Source organism: Haemorhous mexicanus, chromosome 12 (assembly GCF_027477595.1).
Source record: "Haemorhous mexicanus isolate bHaeMex1 chromosome 12, bHaeMex1.pri, whole genome shotgun sequence".
Classification (NCBI taxonomy): Eukaryota; Metazoa; Chordata; class Aves; order Passeriformes; family Fringillidae; genus Haemorhous; species Haemorhous mexicanus.
Genome location: NC_082352.1, coordinates 6,295,384 through 6,311,645, shown reverse-complemented (window position 1 = coordinate 6,311,645; position 16,262 = coordinate 6,295,384). Strand labels below are relative to the sequence as shown.

The following is a 16,262-nucleotide window of genomic DNA, read 5'->3' as shown; positions in this document are numbered from 1 at the left end:
GCCCCAGGACTGCCCTGGCTGCAGCTCAGCGCTGCCATCGACCCTGCCTGCCTGGCCCGCTCCTGCCTGCTGCTGCTCTGCACTGCCGGCATCCCCCTATCCTTTGGGAGTTTGCAAAAGGAGCATCCCATGCCATCCCATCCCCTCCACCCCCCCCTTTCTTTCCCTTTCCCCTTCCCTTCCTCCTTCCCTTCCCCAGCTGGGAGGGGATCACTGCCCTGCCAGAGCCCACAGCTCCTCCTGCTGTGATTGTAACTACACCAAAGGGGAAAAATGGGACTTGGCGCCTGGGAAACGTCTGTTCTTGCCTTGTCTGTGCTGTCCTGATATAGTCTAGGAAAGAACTGTTATTCCTTTTCCCATCTTTTTGCCTGTGAGCCCTGTAATTTCAAAGGTATCATTTTTTGGAGGGAGGGGCTCATCTTTCCATTCCAGGAAGATTCCCACCTTCCTTGGCAGACATCTGTCTTTTAGAGCAGGGCAGAGACACCAGAAAATACAGACTTTCTATTCCTTGCCTCTATTTGATCTCACAATGGCAAAATGCTACCTGAGGCACGGGCAGCCCTGGAGTTCACCCCCTGAAGAGGCTGCTGTGGCAGACCGTGAGTGAGGGATGCTTTTCTGTTGGAAAGCACAGATCCCTGACACTGTGTCCCAGCCCAGAGAACACTCACCAAAGGCGATGACCCCGAAGTGGAGCTCAGGGAGGTCGAAGTGCAAATTCGGTCCAGTGACGCAGCCCCTGGATGGACAGAGGAGGAAATGGCTCAGTTAAAGGAATTGCAAAGGCCCAGCTGTTGTGGCTCGGAGGCACAAAACCTGGGCTCAGGGCACCGTGGGTTTCCAACCAACAAAGCTCAGCACAGGGCCCCATGCACAGGAGGCAGCTAAAGCCAAGTGGCCAGCAGCCAACAGCCACTGATGGGCTTTGGGCACAGGGCAGGAGGGAGAAGCCCCCGGGATGCTGGTGGTCCCATGAAGGACCCTGAACACACACCCAGACATGGCTCCGTGCCTCAGTTTCCCCATCTGCAATGTGATGGGCATAAAAGTGTCCCCACAAACTTCTGTAACCAGCCCTTCCAGCCACAGGTTCCCTGCCTTGCTACTTCTTAGCTGGAACTGCTGTTCCCATGGAGGAGCTTTCTCAGGAGAGTTTGACCCACACAATCATTACAGACAGAGTTCTGAGACATGAACCCAGGGGAGCCCCAAACATCCTCTGAAAGAGCAGCAACAGTTCTACACACTGAACAGATGAATCCCAGAGGAGAGGACCAGCTTGTCAGCAGTGCACCAGCTGGCACAGCCAAGAGCAACAGCTTCAACAACCAAACAAAGGTGTCCTGAATCTAGCACAGCACCTCAGCTGTCCTTGAACTCAGCAGACAGACTCCAAAAGTCATCAACACCCACTGAAATCAGCACTTGGAGCTGCACAACACTCACGAGTTGATTTCATGGTTGCTGCCAATCAATGCCCACTCTGCCTTTTGGTTCAAAATCAAGGAGCAGTGACCTGGGCCTTCTGTTGTGTTCACAGGACTGCCCTGGCTCTACTCTGCACATCTCAACAAGAGACACCTGCCCTTGTCCAAGGAGAAAGGTGCTTATGCAGAAACACCCCATGACCAGTTTGGGTGAGGGATAGAGGAGAATCAATTATTTGATGGTGAAAGGTTCCCTCTTGATTTCCAAAATAAAAAAGCAGCACTTTTCCTCCAAAAACAAAGCCAGCATCATTGTTTCTCCACCATGGGCAGACCTACTCACCCTTTTCTCTTGCTAAGTAAGAACTTCCTTGTTCTTTTTTATCCATCTCCCTTATCTTATTGGTATAATTCAGTGCAGACTGCTTTCATTTCTTTACTGCCTTGAGCCAGTGCCTCCCCAACAGCAGCAGCCCAGCTCCAGAGCTCCAGAGCAGCCAGCATCAGCTCTCCTGCTTCCACTACCTGTCCTAGCAGCACATGGCTCAGGCTAGCAGGGACAATCATGCTGCTGTGGTCCTGAGGACTGAGCTCTACCTCCCCTATTACCACCCCTTCTCCCTTTTGCTGGGCCAGGATTGTCTCTTGCCATGGCACCAGCCCGTGGGAGGATTCCCCGGTCCTTGGGACAGTTCCTGCTGCACAGTTCCCTTCCTCACACATCAGCCCTTTGCTGGCTGTGGAAAGGAGGTACCAGAGCACTCTGTGCACAGGAGCTGGGAGCACAGCTTGTCCCCCACAGCAGGGCTGGCAAAGGTAAGCTGAGGCTGCTGCTGCCCATCTGGCATGAGTTATTAACAGAAGTTTTTAAAAACACTGCTGCTGGTGCAGAATGACCCAGGCTGGCCCATCTCCAAAGCCCTGGGGGCTTTGCTGGGTGTTCAGGTGGGAAATCCCAGGGCAGCTACTGCCCACAGCTGATCCATCCCACTGCCTGCCATGAGTCAAGGCAGAGGGAGATCTTTGCAGGGAGGAGTCACTCCAGCTCCTGGGTACCACACACAGGGCAGGAGGCATCCTCACACTAAGGCACTGCCAGGATCAAAACAGAGATTCAGACCTCAGGCAAAACCTTTTTTCTCTGCTCAACCCCAAAATGAGGTAGGTGGGGGATGTCCCAGAGACAGCTACAGATGTGCCCACCAAGCTTCCAGGGTCCTTACGTGATGGTCAGGATCACAGGTGTAGGAGATCCAGCCACACTGAACTGGAATTCTTCCTCAAACCACTCCAACACGGTGGTATGGAAGGAGATCTGAACAGTCTGGGTCCCACCTGGTGCAATGATGCCCTCCTCGGGCTCAAGCTTGAAGCAGAAATCCACGTTTGTGGTTGAAGGGATATAGGTGAAGGGAGCATCAAGAGCTCCTTGGTTAATCAGTTTCACCTGCAGCAGCAAGAAAACAAAGTGGAAATACATGTGGAATCTTCCCTTCTTGTGAGTTATTGTCTAATGATACAATTAAGACCCAGAAAAGGCAGAAGATGCTTTGTGCTGCTGAATGGCAGAAGTCAAAAGATACAACAGGACAAGTTCTGCCTTTGGGTTTTCATGCAGAGCAGTGGTGACTCCACAGAAGTGCAGTCACCCTGGGGTTGTCCCATGGACACAGAGCAGTGCACCTCTGCTCAGCATCACCAAGCTCATTGAGAGCTGGCCCTGAGAGCAACATGGGCTGATTGCAGCTGCATAGTGAATCACCCCAGAGCTGCTGCTGCCCCAGTTAGCACAGCTCCAACAGCACCATCTACTCATTCACCTTTTCCCATACCATGAAAACAACTCACTGCTAATGAGGCATCAGCATCAAAATGTATAGACAGCACCATCTTTTGGTAAGAAAACTCAGCGTGTCTTTCCCTTCCCCAGCTTTTGAAAGTGTCTGGCATGATGCAGTGCCTCATTTTATACCTCGTTCAGTTGCTCCCTCATGATTTTTTTGCAAACTTGACACTAAGGGGGGGGGGGGGGGGGGAGAAAATAGGTAAAAAAATAAATCCTTTGCTTTATCCCCAGGTGTTGTACTGTGTTTTTATCACCCCTGCTCTGTGTTACAGTTTTGTAATAACCAATTCTCACAAAAATGCTTTACTTGAAAATGTCTCACTCCTCTCCCCCCTGACAATCTTTCCTACTCCCCACCTAGCACCCCGAGTTTTTGCTGATTAATTCCCCAATCTCCTCCTCAGACCTGTGTCAGTCACTCGGCCTCTCCTCCCATCCTTCCAGAACCTTCCACCCGGGGCGCCCAGTGATTGGCCAGAGGCCGGGGCCCTCCCTCAAAGCATTTCCCGATTTGTGGCCCCTCATGTCTAACTCCCCAGTTTCCACACCCCAGGTCTTCCCATTGGTTGTTCTGTGAATCCCTCCCTTGTTTCCACCCCCTTTATCACCGGCTGCAGGAGGTCAGTCTGGGCTTTTCTCAGCTAATTTTCTCCATAGGAATAGAGCTGCTCCAGAGTTCCCAATAAATCTCAGACTGGGCCCTATGGAGAGTCAGCTCCTTCCTCGTCCACCTTGGTCAGTCAGCACCTCCTCTGCTTTAGGGATCCCAACCGTGCCTGCCCTCCTGTACCCCTGGCACGGGAGAGTGTCACCCACAGCCGCCGTGCCAGGGCTGGGCAGAGAGCAGACGGTCATAAAGGGGACATGGCGACACCCAGGGAACCCTTTCTCTTTCTAGAGCCAGAGATGCACCCAGGCTGAAGTGTGGTGAGGTCAGCAAGGGAGAGAACTCCCAAGCCCTTAGCAAGGGCCAGCACTGAGGCAGGAGGCTGATGGCTTTCCTGTGGCTTCCAGGAATAAGCAGGGACACTTGACTGGAAGCTGTTTGCAGTGCACTGAAGCTCAAAGGCAGCCAGTTTGTTCCAGCTGCTTCTGAGCAGCCCAGTCCAAAGGTGCCTTGTGTCTGGCACTGCCACAAAAGCCTCTGAACATGCAGCTTTTTCACCCAGTGTTCACCCATGAGCCAAGGGGCTGCTTTGCAGGAAGCCTCCCAGCTGATCCCTAAGGAAGGCTGCCCAAAAGCAGGGACTGGGGGCTTCATGAACAACAGACCCACCTTTCTGACCCCCCAGATTTGACCAGTACATCAAATATTCCCTGCTCACAACTGCCCAGGTTGGCAGGAATTCCACAGCTCCAGCAGGCTTGCTGCTGCCTCAGGAGCCATCAGGATCCAGCCCAAGCCCTGCTGCTCACCTCATAGACATAGGAGGTGTTGATAAAAATCTCCTGAAGGTTCAGTGTAGGAGGGCTGAGTTCAACCAAGGGTCCTTGTCCTTCCCCTCTGAGGCACAGGGGCAGCCTGTTCTCATGGCCTGGGGAGAGAGGTCCATTTCAGCACAATCATTCCCTCTGTACACTGGATTTTCCAGGCTGCTTCAGTGCTAGTCCCTGACTCTGAGCTGGATGCAACCAGCTCCTGATGCTGCAGGAGAAGATATGGACCCTTCTCTGCCCTCAGGAGATAGCCCTTGGGGCTGACTTCTAATTTCTAACCCTTTCCTTGGGCTGGCTTCCAATTTGAGCCACCAGTTTGCTGAGTTTAAAACATCTCTGGTGTCCTGTAATGACAGGCCAAGGAGTAATGGGTAGAAATTGAAAGAAAGGAAATTTAGGTTAGATATTAGGAAGAAATTTTTTACTGTGAGGATGGTGAGACACTGGAGCAGGTTCCCCAGGGAAGTTGTGGAGGTTGCAGCCCTGCAAATGTTCAAAGCCAGGCTGGATGGGGCTTGGAGCTACCTGGTCTAGGGGGAGGTGTCCCTGCCCACGGCAGGGGCCTTAGGACTAGATGATCTTTAAGGTCCATTCCATCCTTAACATACTGTGATTCTGTGGTTTCCTTCCCGTGCACCTGGAGGAGCTTAGAAATCCATTCAGTGAAAGCACAAAGCTCATAAAGAGTTTGGCAATTACCAAACTACCTGGCTCAGTAGCACAGGACTTTGTTGCCCAAGTCCTCACCTTCTGACACTCAGCACTGTGTTGTGTTTCCACAGACTGAGAGCTGCAAGGTGACAACTGCCACACAGGGAGAGAAGCAGGTGCTGGCCAAGGGTGCTCCTTCTACAAACAGCCTGGGCTCAGTGGGGCTCAGCCCCCTTTGGTCTGGTGGTGTCGGGGCAGTGGGAGCTGATCCAGGCTCAGGGAGCACATTTCTGACTCAGCTCCTACCACCTGATGATGGATCCATGTCAAACGGACCCATCCTGGAGGCCAGGGGCCTGGAGGGGCTTAGTGCTTGTTCACTAAAGCTCTTCTGCTCTGGAGCTCTCTGGCCTTTGAGGAAATGCTGGCAAAGCCATGGCATGAAACCTCTCCCTGCACTGCCTGGGCTGTTCTGGGATCAGTAAGGCAGACCCAGCATTCTGAGCCCTGGCCTGGCACAGGAGACTCCCTGGAAGCTGCAGGGTCAGTGGGGATGTGCTGGCACTGCCCTGCTGACCAGGGACTCTTCCCAGCAGTTCCATGGGAGCCCAGTGGGCTCAGGCTTGCACCATGGCTTCACTGAGGGGGAGAAAAGCAGGGCAAAGGAGCTGCACCTGAGACATTGCAGTAAGCCACACTTTCATACTCCTGTGCTTCCAGGGGCTTGAAGGTCACCTTGATTTCGGCGGAACAATTTGGCTCGATTTCTCCCTCCTGCAACAGAAAGAGACAGCAAAACATTGCTCTTCAAACTTCACATTGCTTGTTTTCAACCACAGGCCTGTAAGCCTTGAATTAGAGCATCAGTCTTGATGAGTGAACAAGACAAAGAGCCAAGGAAACACTCCAAACCCAGCTCAACACACTGCTGGTAGCTCTCAGTGCTCAGCTGATCAGCTCCCACTCTCCACTATATTCCTGCTGCTCTGACACAAGCTCTTGGTCACATCATGCTGCTGTCAGCTACATGGGATGTAACTGCCACTGTGCACTGGTGGCTCTTGGTCTTAGATGGGCCATAGGAGTAACCAAGAAGAGAACATGATTCCCCTTCCTTGAAATACAGATATTAGTTAACCTGTCTAGAAAAAAAGCAGAGGTTGGGATTATTCTGGCGTTTACTCCAAGATGAGAAGGGATTTTGCACTGTGCAGACACCAGGCATTCATCATCTCTCACAATGCCAGCACTCAGGATCAGGGCTCTGGTTGCTGGGAGCACGTGGCAGTTTGCTTGCATCACCAGAAAAGGAAAAGGTTTTCTGTCCCTGTGTGCAGGAGAACTCCAAAGGCCCATTTCACCCTTCCACCCTGGTGTCCAGGCTCTCAGAGGACACTGGAAGGCAGACTCAGAAATAGTGCAAGGAGTGGACAGGAGGGGATTGTCATTTCTGTCATTAACCTTGGGCTGAATTTGGCCTCCTCTTCCCAGAGAACCATTGCAAGCTTCAGGTCAGTGTGTGAGCTGGCAGTGCTCCAACAGCCTCTGCTGAACCCCACGTGTTGGGGGAGCCCCTACCTACAGTAACTGCTCCCTGTGACACTGCAAGGACACGCACAGAGTGCCCTTGAGCTCGAGCCCTGGCAGCAGAGCTCAGCTTTGTCAGGCTCCCAGCCCTGCCTTGAGCCTGCAGGGCAGAAATGCCTTTTTAGCAGGGAGCTCTGCAGCTGCACCAGAAACTCCATGTCCTCCCTCTCAGCACATGGGGCCAGCTGAGGATCTGCCCAGTGACTGCAGCTGGGGGGGAAAGGGGTGGGGGTAGGGTGCTTGGGAGGAGCAAGAGGAAGAGGAGGAGGAGGAAAATGAGGCTCTCAGCTATCACTTACCATTGGCTCGATGAAAAAAATGTCACTGGAGAACAGCAGGGGGTCTTCTTGCACCTTTGCAATCTTCTCCTCGACCATGCTGCTCAGGAGGGCAACGTGATCTTCACAAAAGCCCTTCTCCTCCTTTATTTCTTTCTCCTCCATTAAGCTTTTGATCCACACCTCACTCGATGGCTGCAGCAAATCACACTGCCTGCAGCCCCAGGGAGAGACAAGGCCAGCAGATGGTTTAATAAGCCACATATTTGCAGAAAGAAGTGTGAGTGCAGGAGAGCAAAGCACTTGGGGAGGAGCAGCAGCAGCTCCCCAGCCAAGGCTGACCCCAAGCCATGAGGGTCCCAAATGGATCAGAGGATAACTCTTTGTTCACTGGCACAGCAGGTAGTTTTACTCCATGCTTGCAAGCTCAGGAGAGGTTTCCAAAGCCAGCATCCCTCCAGAGAACCTCCTGGCTCAAAGCCTCTGCCAAAACTGAGGGAGAATCCACCAGCCACCTCAGCTGGCTTTTCCTGCCACTGAGCTGCTCGGGGGAGGCAGGTAAAGATCACAGAGCACCCACTGCAGGGCTTCCCTGGGAAGGGGAGATGAAGCTGGGTTGCAGCTACATGTTACCAGCATCACTCTTTGTTTCTTCCATTTTGGACCTGCCCTGTTCCCTACTCTGCCTTTCACAAGAGCATCCCAGAGCACTTCCAAAGGAAATGGATGAATTCAGGCACCGCATCCCTTCAGTGACATTCAAGGTTCTATATGCAATATGCATGAAAACAGGGGCTCTGGGAGGGGAAGGGACTTTGCTGTGCGGGAGGGACACAGCAAACTCCTGGAGAGACCTCTTCATGATCCAGAGCTTTTTGGGTCCCATCCCAGTGCATGGTAGTAAATATCCTGAGAAGGAAAGGATCCTGCACTATATCTCATCTCCTAAAAACATCCTCTCTGCTCTGAGATCTCAAAAGCTTCTCTGACAGCAGGACAGAGAGAGACAACCAGCCTGGATAGGCAAGGAGCTTTTGAAGGAACTAAGGGAAAAAAAGAGGGTGTATCACCTTTGGAAAGAGGGGCTGGCAACTCAGGAAATGTTTAGGGATGTTGCCAGGTCATGTAGGAAGAAGAGAGACAAGAGCCCAATTAGAACCTGAGGAAATCCAGTCATTTCCATCAACCTTTCCTTCCCAAAATGCCATCCTTGGTTAGAGTATAAATGGAACTGGAATGCTGAGTGCTGAGCTCCTGAAGCCCAGGGACACTCACCCTAGTGCCAGGGAAGGTTTACTTGGCCTAAACCGTTCAAAAGCACCAACACCCCCCTGAGGCCACATGTTAGTTTCAGTCTTGGGCCATGTATCTGACTGAAATGCATCTTTCAAACCAACCTCCTCTTTTCTTCATTCTCTTCTTCCTCAGCAGGAAAAGCCTTCCACTGGAAGTGGGCTGTGATGTTACTCCTGTTTTCGATGAACATGGTTTTCTGGTTTGACATGGTGATGAAAGTTTTATACTCCACGAAATTTGTGCTCAACCCAATGTTGAGATCTACAGCTTCTCCATGGAGCTTTGTGTGGACACTTTCTTCACCTGGAACAAAGCAAAGGGGAATCTTTGCTCAGCTCACTGCCTGATGGAAGCACAAGGAACAGAACAAACCACAGGTCACAGAAGAAAGTGTCACAGCTTTTAGCTGAATGAGCAGTACTGTGGATCAGTCCATTTATCACATCCTGGCAGCTCTGTGCGTAGAGTGGTGAGGATGTTCTGGGCAGCTCCTTAAACACATTATTTCTGAGTGTGTTTGTAGAGATTTGGCCCCAAGGTGACAGTATGGACAGTGAGATTGGTCAGTGTGCTCCAGTGACCCTCTCAGATCACCGAGGTTTCTGCATCAAAGTCCTTCAGGTGATGCTGAGGAGCCCTGTTCAGTCCTGGCTTGCCCAGGGTCTCCCCTGGACATCCCACAAGACTCCTGTCTCTCCTGATCCCTTGGATCCCTTGTTGCTGACCAGCAAATATCCTGGGGGCATGTGGGCAGCAAAAGGAGACTCAGAGGAACAAGTGAAGTGACAGCCCATAGCAGGAGGGGACACATGTGAGGAAACACAACCAGCCTGGCTCTGCAATGTGACAAACCACTACAAAATGAACACCATGAAAATCATCATCATCTCCCTGGCCAAAGCCACAGCCACATCAGTCTTGAAATATTTTATATTGTTCTGATCTCAAAAACCAAGCTGGAACATTGCACATTAAATAAAAAAGGGACAAAGGAAAGATTAGTAAGTACAGAGCAGTTTCTACATTAAGACTGAATGGGATTCCTCAGTCTAGAAGTGAAATGAGAGATAGATGTGAGAGGTTTGTAGCAGCATGAACAGCCTGGGAAATGGGGACAGGGAAAAATTTGTTTTGATATGTCACAAAAAAAGGAACTTGAGGGCTTGAAAATGTTATTAGACAGAAACTACATCTATGTGTAAGGGCAACATAGAAAAAGGGTCTGTGACAAGCCAATGGAGAAGCAGCTATGGGACAGAGGTGTGGAAGAAATCCATTGCATTGGAGAGAGTCTGATGGAGACCTCACATCCAGCACTGCCCAGGAATGAAATAAAACTTCACCCAGGCATAGCCACATGGTAGTGGAGAATCAGGGATCCTCCTTCCTCCACTCAGCAACTCCCAGCAAAACAGGAGTCAAGAATCTTTGCCTGTTAGGGGGATCCACTTTCTCAAGCCCCTCAACACCAAGGAGTTCTCAGTTTGCTTTGGGGTAAAGCTGAACAGGGGAGGTACCTCTGGAGGGAATGGAGAGGGAGGGACAACAGGGAGCCATGGTGGAGAACTGTCCTGTGCCCGTGCAGGGCCCAGCACTCACCTGTGCTGCAGCACAGGGACCCGCAATGGTCACCGGTGGTCAGCGCGTGAAATCCCACTGTCACCTCCACAGCGTCACCAGCGCCCAGAGTTCCTGTGGCTGGCACCACGGAGAAAGGACTGCAACACAAAGAGAGGGATCAGGGCTGGGGGGACACCTGGCCATGAGATTCCTTCTGCACTGCAGCTCACTTCAGCTCCTTTGGGCAAGCAGGCAGCAAACCAAGCACAGGCAGCAGAAGACAGCCAGAACAGACAGCATCAGAAACAGCCACTGAGCCACTGCTGAGGAGATCCAGCCCTCACAAGATCCTGTGCGTAAAATGACCTCAGCTCCCCCATACTCTGCATCCAGCCCTCTGCAATGAGACTCAAGGGTCCAACTGCCAGCAATCCCATCAGAGAACAGTTTGTGAAGAGCCCAGAGAGGGTTCAGACCTATCTGCATGCACAACTTTACACTGGCTGCCTAAGGAATTTCTCTTTTCCTGCTGCCTATAAAACCTCATCTCAAGAGATGCAAATGTTAGGGCTGAGCTGCTAGCTGATAGACTGGTAGCTTTAGTAACAGGAACTGCACCGGCTGCCCACAGCACAGCTCATGTTAGGCATGTGATACAGGGACCACTGGAAAACCACGTGCCTGGGGCCTCCCAGAGAATGGGTCTATTTGGCTGGCAGTGCTGAGTAAGCATTTCAGAAGCTGCTTGTGCTCAGGAGGATGCAAGCCAGCCACCAACATGTTCCAGCAGCCTCCAGGAAATCTGGGACAGAAAAGCTCAAAGGCTGCAGCCTGCTAAGAACACTGAAAGCAAGAGCAGATGCCATCCATCCTGCTCACTTCCAGCCAGGGCTGCAGGGCAGCAGCTCTGATGCTCTGGTTCCTTTTGTTGCTCTTTCCCAACTCTGCTATCACCCAAAGGTGATATCCTTTGCACAAGAACAGATGAGCTGCCTCACCTCTGGGTGCTCAGCTGGTAATGAGCTTCCCGGTGACCGACATTGCAAACCAGCAGAGTCTTCTGGACGCTGTACTTGACCGGACACTTGGAGAAGTCCAGCTGGTCAGGGAGGACCAGGACAGGTCGGGCACAAATGGCCCGAATTGGTACAACTACCTTGTCCTTTGCAGTGGTGCAGACGAGCTCATGGGAATAATCCTGCAGGAAAAGAAACTGGCTCAGCACAGGACATTTAGTGCCATCCCCATGGCAGAAGAAAAATTATTTCTATAACCCTTCAAGGCATCAATTTACTTATTCCACCCTAAAATGAACACTAAGTTCTACTAATATGACACATTTTAAAGGCTCCAGTGCACTTTGCAAAACCCATCTCTGTGGCATTTCGCTCTTGTGTCACTTGGGTCATACAAAGAACTGCCCCAGGCCACCATAATTTTTACTCTAAATTTTAATGATGTTAAATAATTCCTAAGTTCCTTCTAAGGAACATGGAGCTAAGGAACACAGGACATTCCTCTTTAGGTTTCTATATTCCCACTGTCTTAGAATAGGACATGCGCACATGGGCAGAGGCTCCTGCTGGCACGATGTGGTACACATCCCTGGGGCACGCCAGCTCAAAATAAGGGGAGCTCTCCATGCACACCCTCACCAGCTGCTCAATCTGCAGCAAAGACATGAAATTATGATTTTTGTGGAAACAGGACGAGAGGAGACCTGTCCATGCCCTGGTGACATCCCTCCTCGACCCTTTTCCAAAGCACTTTCAGCTGTGCAGGTACAGGCACATCATTCACAAGGGTGAGCTTGAATCCCTTCTGTCTGGCTCCAGCATTTTGGCCAGGGGCAGTTGGGCAGTGCCTGGTGGGAAGGAAGGGCTGAGCAGGTCAGCACCAGCAGAATGGAGACAGAGCACCTGAACCAAGTCATCTGCATACTCAACAAGGCCAAAATTCCTGCTGGCTTTTGCCTGCACACAGCCATGCAGTGGTGTTCCAGAGGGGAAATGTACTATCTGAAAGCAAAACATCAAATTGTCCTGGGGGAAGGAAAAAATTCCCTTCTATCAGATCAGGTTTGGGTAGGGGCATTCTGGGTTCAGAGTCATACAGGCAGACCAGCAAGAGAGGAGACCAAACACTTGTGGCCTTACTGGAAATAAAAGCAAACCTGAAAAGCAAAAAAAGAAGCACAGCAAGACAATCCTAAATCCCTAAAACAAGGAGATGGCAAAGAGAATTTAAATGGGCAGTAAAGCAGCAAGGAAGAATCATAAAACCATGAGAGCAATCAGCTTGGCAAAAGTGACAGAAACACAGACTGTGCCTATTGACTATGGGCTTCAAAGGCATTTTCTGCCTGGAGAAAGATGACCAGCACTGACTGACAGTGTGGTCACCAGTTCTCAGGGAACTGGTGACAGCTGGAGAGGTGAGAGAAAGCAGGGAGAGGTTCAGCTGCTGGGAGGAAGGTTCATGAAGGAGAATCTTACACTGATCCCCAGTGAAGCACAGACTCTGGGTGAGCACATCTGCCCAGGACACACTGGACAAACAGTGGCTCACCTACCTCTGCTCTGAGCTGATCAAGAACTGCTGGGCCACACAGTGCAGGCTCAAGCCAAGCTGTTCTTTTGGCTTGGGCAAGTCTCCTGTGCATCTGGCAGCCTGCAAAATCTAACAGCCCGTCAGGGTCCAACACCTTGTTCCCACCCAAAGCATTAATGCAATTTGTTTTGCTAAATCTGAAGTAATTCCTGCAGGTCCTCGGCCTTCAAAGGCCAACGCTGCCACTGTGCAGGGAATCCTGTGACCCCAAGCATTTGATGGTGACCACACCAAAGCAAGAGGTGGCTCCTTCAGCAGGAGAATGGCAAATGGCAGTTTTGTGCCTTTGTGTCCCTAGCCTTCCCCCCCATGGTTTTAGCAATGGCAGCTACACTCCAGCACAGCCCAGCAGCTCCAGCAGAGGTTATTTGTGTTTGCTTAATGCAGATCAGAACTCCCAGTCCACCACTCCCAGCAGTTTGCAATGACAACAGGACCTGGACACTGAGGTATTTTGCTGGAGGCAAGCCTGTCACAAGCACACACCCTCTTCAAACTTCACATCAAACAGAAAGGAAAAGAGCAGGAAAAGGCTACCTTTGAACCAGTCTCACTCTTGTATATACATGTGCTAATTTCGGGCAGAAAACTCCCTGCAGTGCAGGCCTCCTGCTTCGTGCTGAGAAACTTCTCCCTCTGGAACTTAAAGGAAAGCAGCTGAAAGGCAAAAAAAAACAAAAAACCAAAAAAACCAAAAAACTACAAACCAGCAGGAACCTCAGAGATGTGCTTGTTCAGAAAAGCTTTTCTTGAACAAGTGGCACTGGTGAATAATTTGTGATCACAGCCACTTGGACAGTTCTGGAAGCCCTGGAAGTTATCTGCTGAAATACTTAGCATCAATAAATTAATAATACAGAGTGCAATACACATACTCCAACCACATGGCTGTGTCCCATCAGTCTCTCCGTGATTTGATGGGACATGTGTGGGGATTTCTGTTCTCTGGGCATTTGTTTCCTCTTACATTTCATTGGATTGAGACAGTGATCTTTTCAGAGAGTGGGGAGGAGCTCTCAGAACTGCCCAAACTCCATCCCTGCACAACACTCAGAGCTCACAGCAAGGAGATAGCACTGCTGGCCGAGTCCAGGACAAGCAAGAAAGAAAAGCTGCACCAAGAGTGAGGTGCACAGGAATGTCTCCAAGTTTTAGCTCTCTCTGTTAATTAGCATTTGTTTTTTCTGTCTGGGCTGACAGAGCCCTCCACAGAAGAAAACAGAGGCATCTCCTTGACAGAGCCTCAGCAGTGGGGCATCTTCAGCCAAGGGAGCTGCAGACAGCAAGGGACCTTTGTGGCCCTGGCTCCAGTGCTGCCTGCAGGGCTGCATCTGTGCCCACACAGGAGCTGAGAGAGAACAGCTGCTTTGGAAGCTCTTCCAGCTGGGACCAGCTGTGGCTCTCCAGGCTTTGGGCAGAGTTTGAGCTTTCCCCTCACATGCCCAGGTGCCCAAGGGCAGGTTGGTCAGAGCAGCACAGGTGAGTGCCCAGCCTGACAGAAGGAATTCCTGCGGCAAAGGGGGGGAGGGAAAGAAGCCCATGCTGAGGGCTTCAGCTGTCCCTGACACATCCCACAGTGTTCCCTTCTGCACCAGGACAGCCCCCAGCAACAGCAGCACGGCACAAAGAGCTGGGCAGGGGGTCTGCAGCTTCACAGTGCTGCTGGACAACAGGGGCAGGGAGAGCAGGGACACCAGGGCAGCTGCCAGCCTTAACACAGCCCCAGTGGCTACTCACAGTATTAGACTTCAGTCTCTCCCTGAACAAAAGACGAGGTGTTGGTGTCTTCTTTGGCAGTCCAGAAGCCATTTTCAAGGGAGGATGTCACAGATGAGCGACAGTGCCTCAACAAAACTGGAAGGAACAAACCGTGGAGCTCTGAACATCCAGAACCCAATTCATGGCAGGCTCAAAGGATATAAGTAGTTTAAATAAATACTATAGGAAAAAATGTAGAGACTCTTATATGTAGGCAATGTTGCATTTCTTCAGTGAGAAAAAAGCACCATCAATAGACCATATATTGTTCATCCCCTCAGCTGTACATGCCACCGAACTGAAGACTGGCATTATCCCATCCTGTATTTCCCGTTGGCATTCTCTTTTAGAGCACAGATGTGACAAAACCAGAAAGCACAACTTGAGTCAGTCTTTACCTTCAAACGAAATTCAGGACTCCCTGGCAAAGACCAATGCTTTGCCAGTTCAGGACTCCCTGGCAGAAATCAATGTTCTGCCAGTTCAGGACTCGCTCGCAGGAACCAGCTCTCCGTGAATTCACAGACCTCGCTCACAGAAACCCCTGTTCTGCGAACGATTCCCCTGGCGAATGGCCGAGTGCCGCCGCCTGAACGCGCCGAGGAGCAGCCAGGGCCGAGCTCTGGGCAGCTGAGGCCGCCACAGACTCTGTGGCCGCGTTTGCGGTCACCCGGCAACCGCGGCACCCAGTGCGGGGCCGGGCCGGGCCTCGGTCCCGCCTCGTTCCGCCCTCGGTCCCGCCTCGTTCCGCCTCGTTCCGCCCTCGATGTGCCCGTGTCCCCGCTCGGTCCCCGCCTGTTCCAGCCCTGGTGCCCCCTCGGTCTCTGGGCACAGCGGGGTGCATTCGCTCTCGGGCCCAAACGTGACGGGCTCTGCAGCAGCGCTCGGTATCGCCGGAGCCTCGGCCGCAGCTCCGGGCTGCTCCTTCACTAAGGGAAAAACCCAGGGTCTCAACAGTTTGTGTTCAGTGATAGCACAAGTGGGAATCAGCCAGCTGCGGGTCCTGGGCACTGACATTTAGCTTCTCGCTCTTCTTAGGGACACACAAGTACCAAAAGTAATTTCCTGGTGTAATGCTGAGCCTGCTTTGCTCTCGTCCTAATTCTTACCTCGCAATAAAAAATGAGTAAATAATTCTAGTAGGTGTACTGGCATTTGGGCAGCATTAGACCCGCTGCATTCATTGGTGCATTGGCCAGGAAATTCGAACCAAAACCTCAGCACTTAATTGGTGTTTCTGCCCGGTTTCCAACTGAAGCCGCTGCACTCTGCCCACTAGTTATACAACAAAATCCCAGCTTCTTGAAAACCAAAACTAATATGTGTGAAATTGTTCTAATTACATACCTCAGAAAAAAATGAGTGTTCCATTTGTCACCATCCAAAACCCCTAGAAAATTAAAAGATAAATTACTTTGAACCAGTTTACTTTTCACTACAAGATACCCATCTAGTGAGACCTTACCCTAAATTTAAGATAATTAACATGTTAACTTAACATTCCTACTGCAAGGGAATCTGTTTGCTCTCTTCACCTTATATATCAGGAATTTATCCTCAAGTGAAAAAAAAAAAATCACAAACTCCAGAAAAGTAGTGGATTACTTGAAAAAATCGCGGTAAAATACTCAAGCACTATTTCATTTAACACTTAAACTTCAAGAGCATTTTAATATGCTTTTTCATTGCTTCCCTCTTCATGAAATCTGACTGGAAAGACAGTAGTGTGGAAGGAATCAGGGGGGATTTAGGAGTACTGAAAAAGAAGAAAAAATAGAAAGAAGAAAATCTGTTTGGAACATTTCG

At 50.9% G+C, this 16,262-nt stretch overlaps 1 protein-coding gene across 1 annotated transcript in view; it reads right to left on the bottom strand.

Annotated features, from left to right (window-relative positions):
- The window catches only part of LOC132333004 (hydrocephalus-inducing protein homolog), a 237,921-nt gene that overhangs the window by 42,687 nt on the left and 178,972 nt on the right, over positions 1 to 16,262 (bottom strand). Inside the window, exons 2-11 of the mRNA XM_059857731.1 lie at positions 15,135 to 15,385; positions 11,630 to 11,755; positions 11,087 to 11,286; positions 10,128 to 10,246; positions 8,630 to 8,831; positions 7,254 to 7,446; positions 6,042 to 6,141; positions 4,696 to 4,814; positions 2,657 to 2,880; positions 678 to 745 (exon numbers count right to left, since the gene is read on the bottom strand). Of these exons, the coding sequence (XP_059713714.1) occupies positions 678 to 745; positions 2,657 to 2,880; positions 4,696 to 4,814; positions 6,042 to 6,141; positions 7,254 to 7,446; positions 8,630 to 8,831; positions 10,128 to 10,246; positions 11,087 to 11,286; positions 11,630 to 11,755; positions 15,135 to 15,385 (1,602 nt within the window). The remainder of the gene's footprint in view (positions 1 to 677; positions 746 to 2,656; positions 2,881 to 4,695; positions 4,815 to 6,041; positions 6,142 to 7,253; positions 7,447 to 8,629; positions 8,832 to 10,127; positions 10,247 to 11,086; positions 11,287 to 11,629; positions 11,756 to 15,134; positions 15,386 to 16,262) is intronic.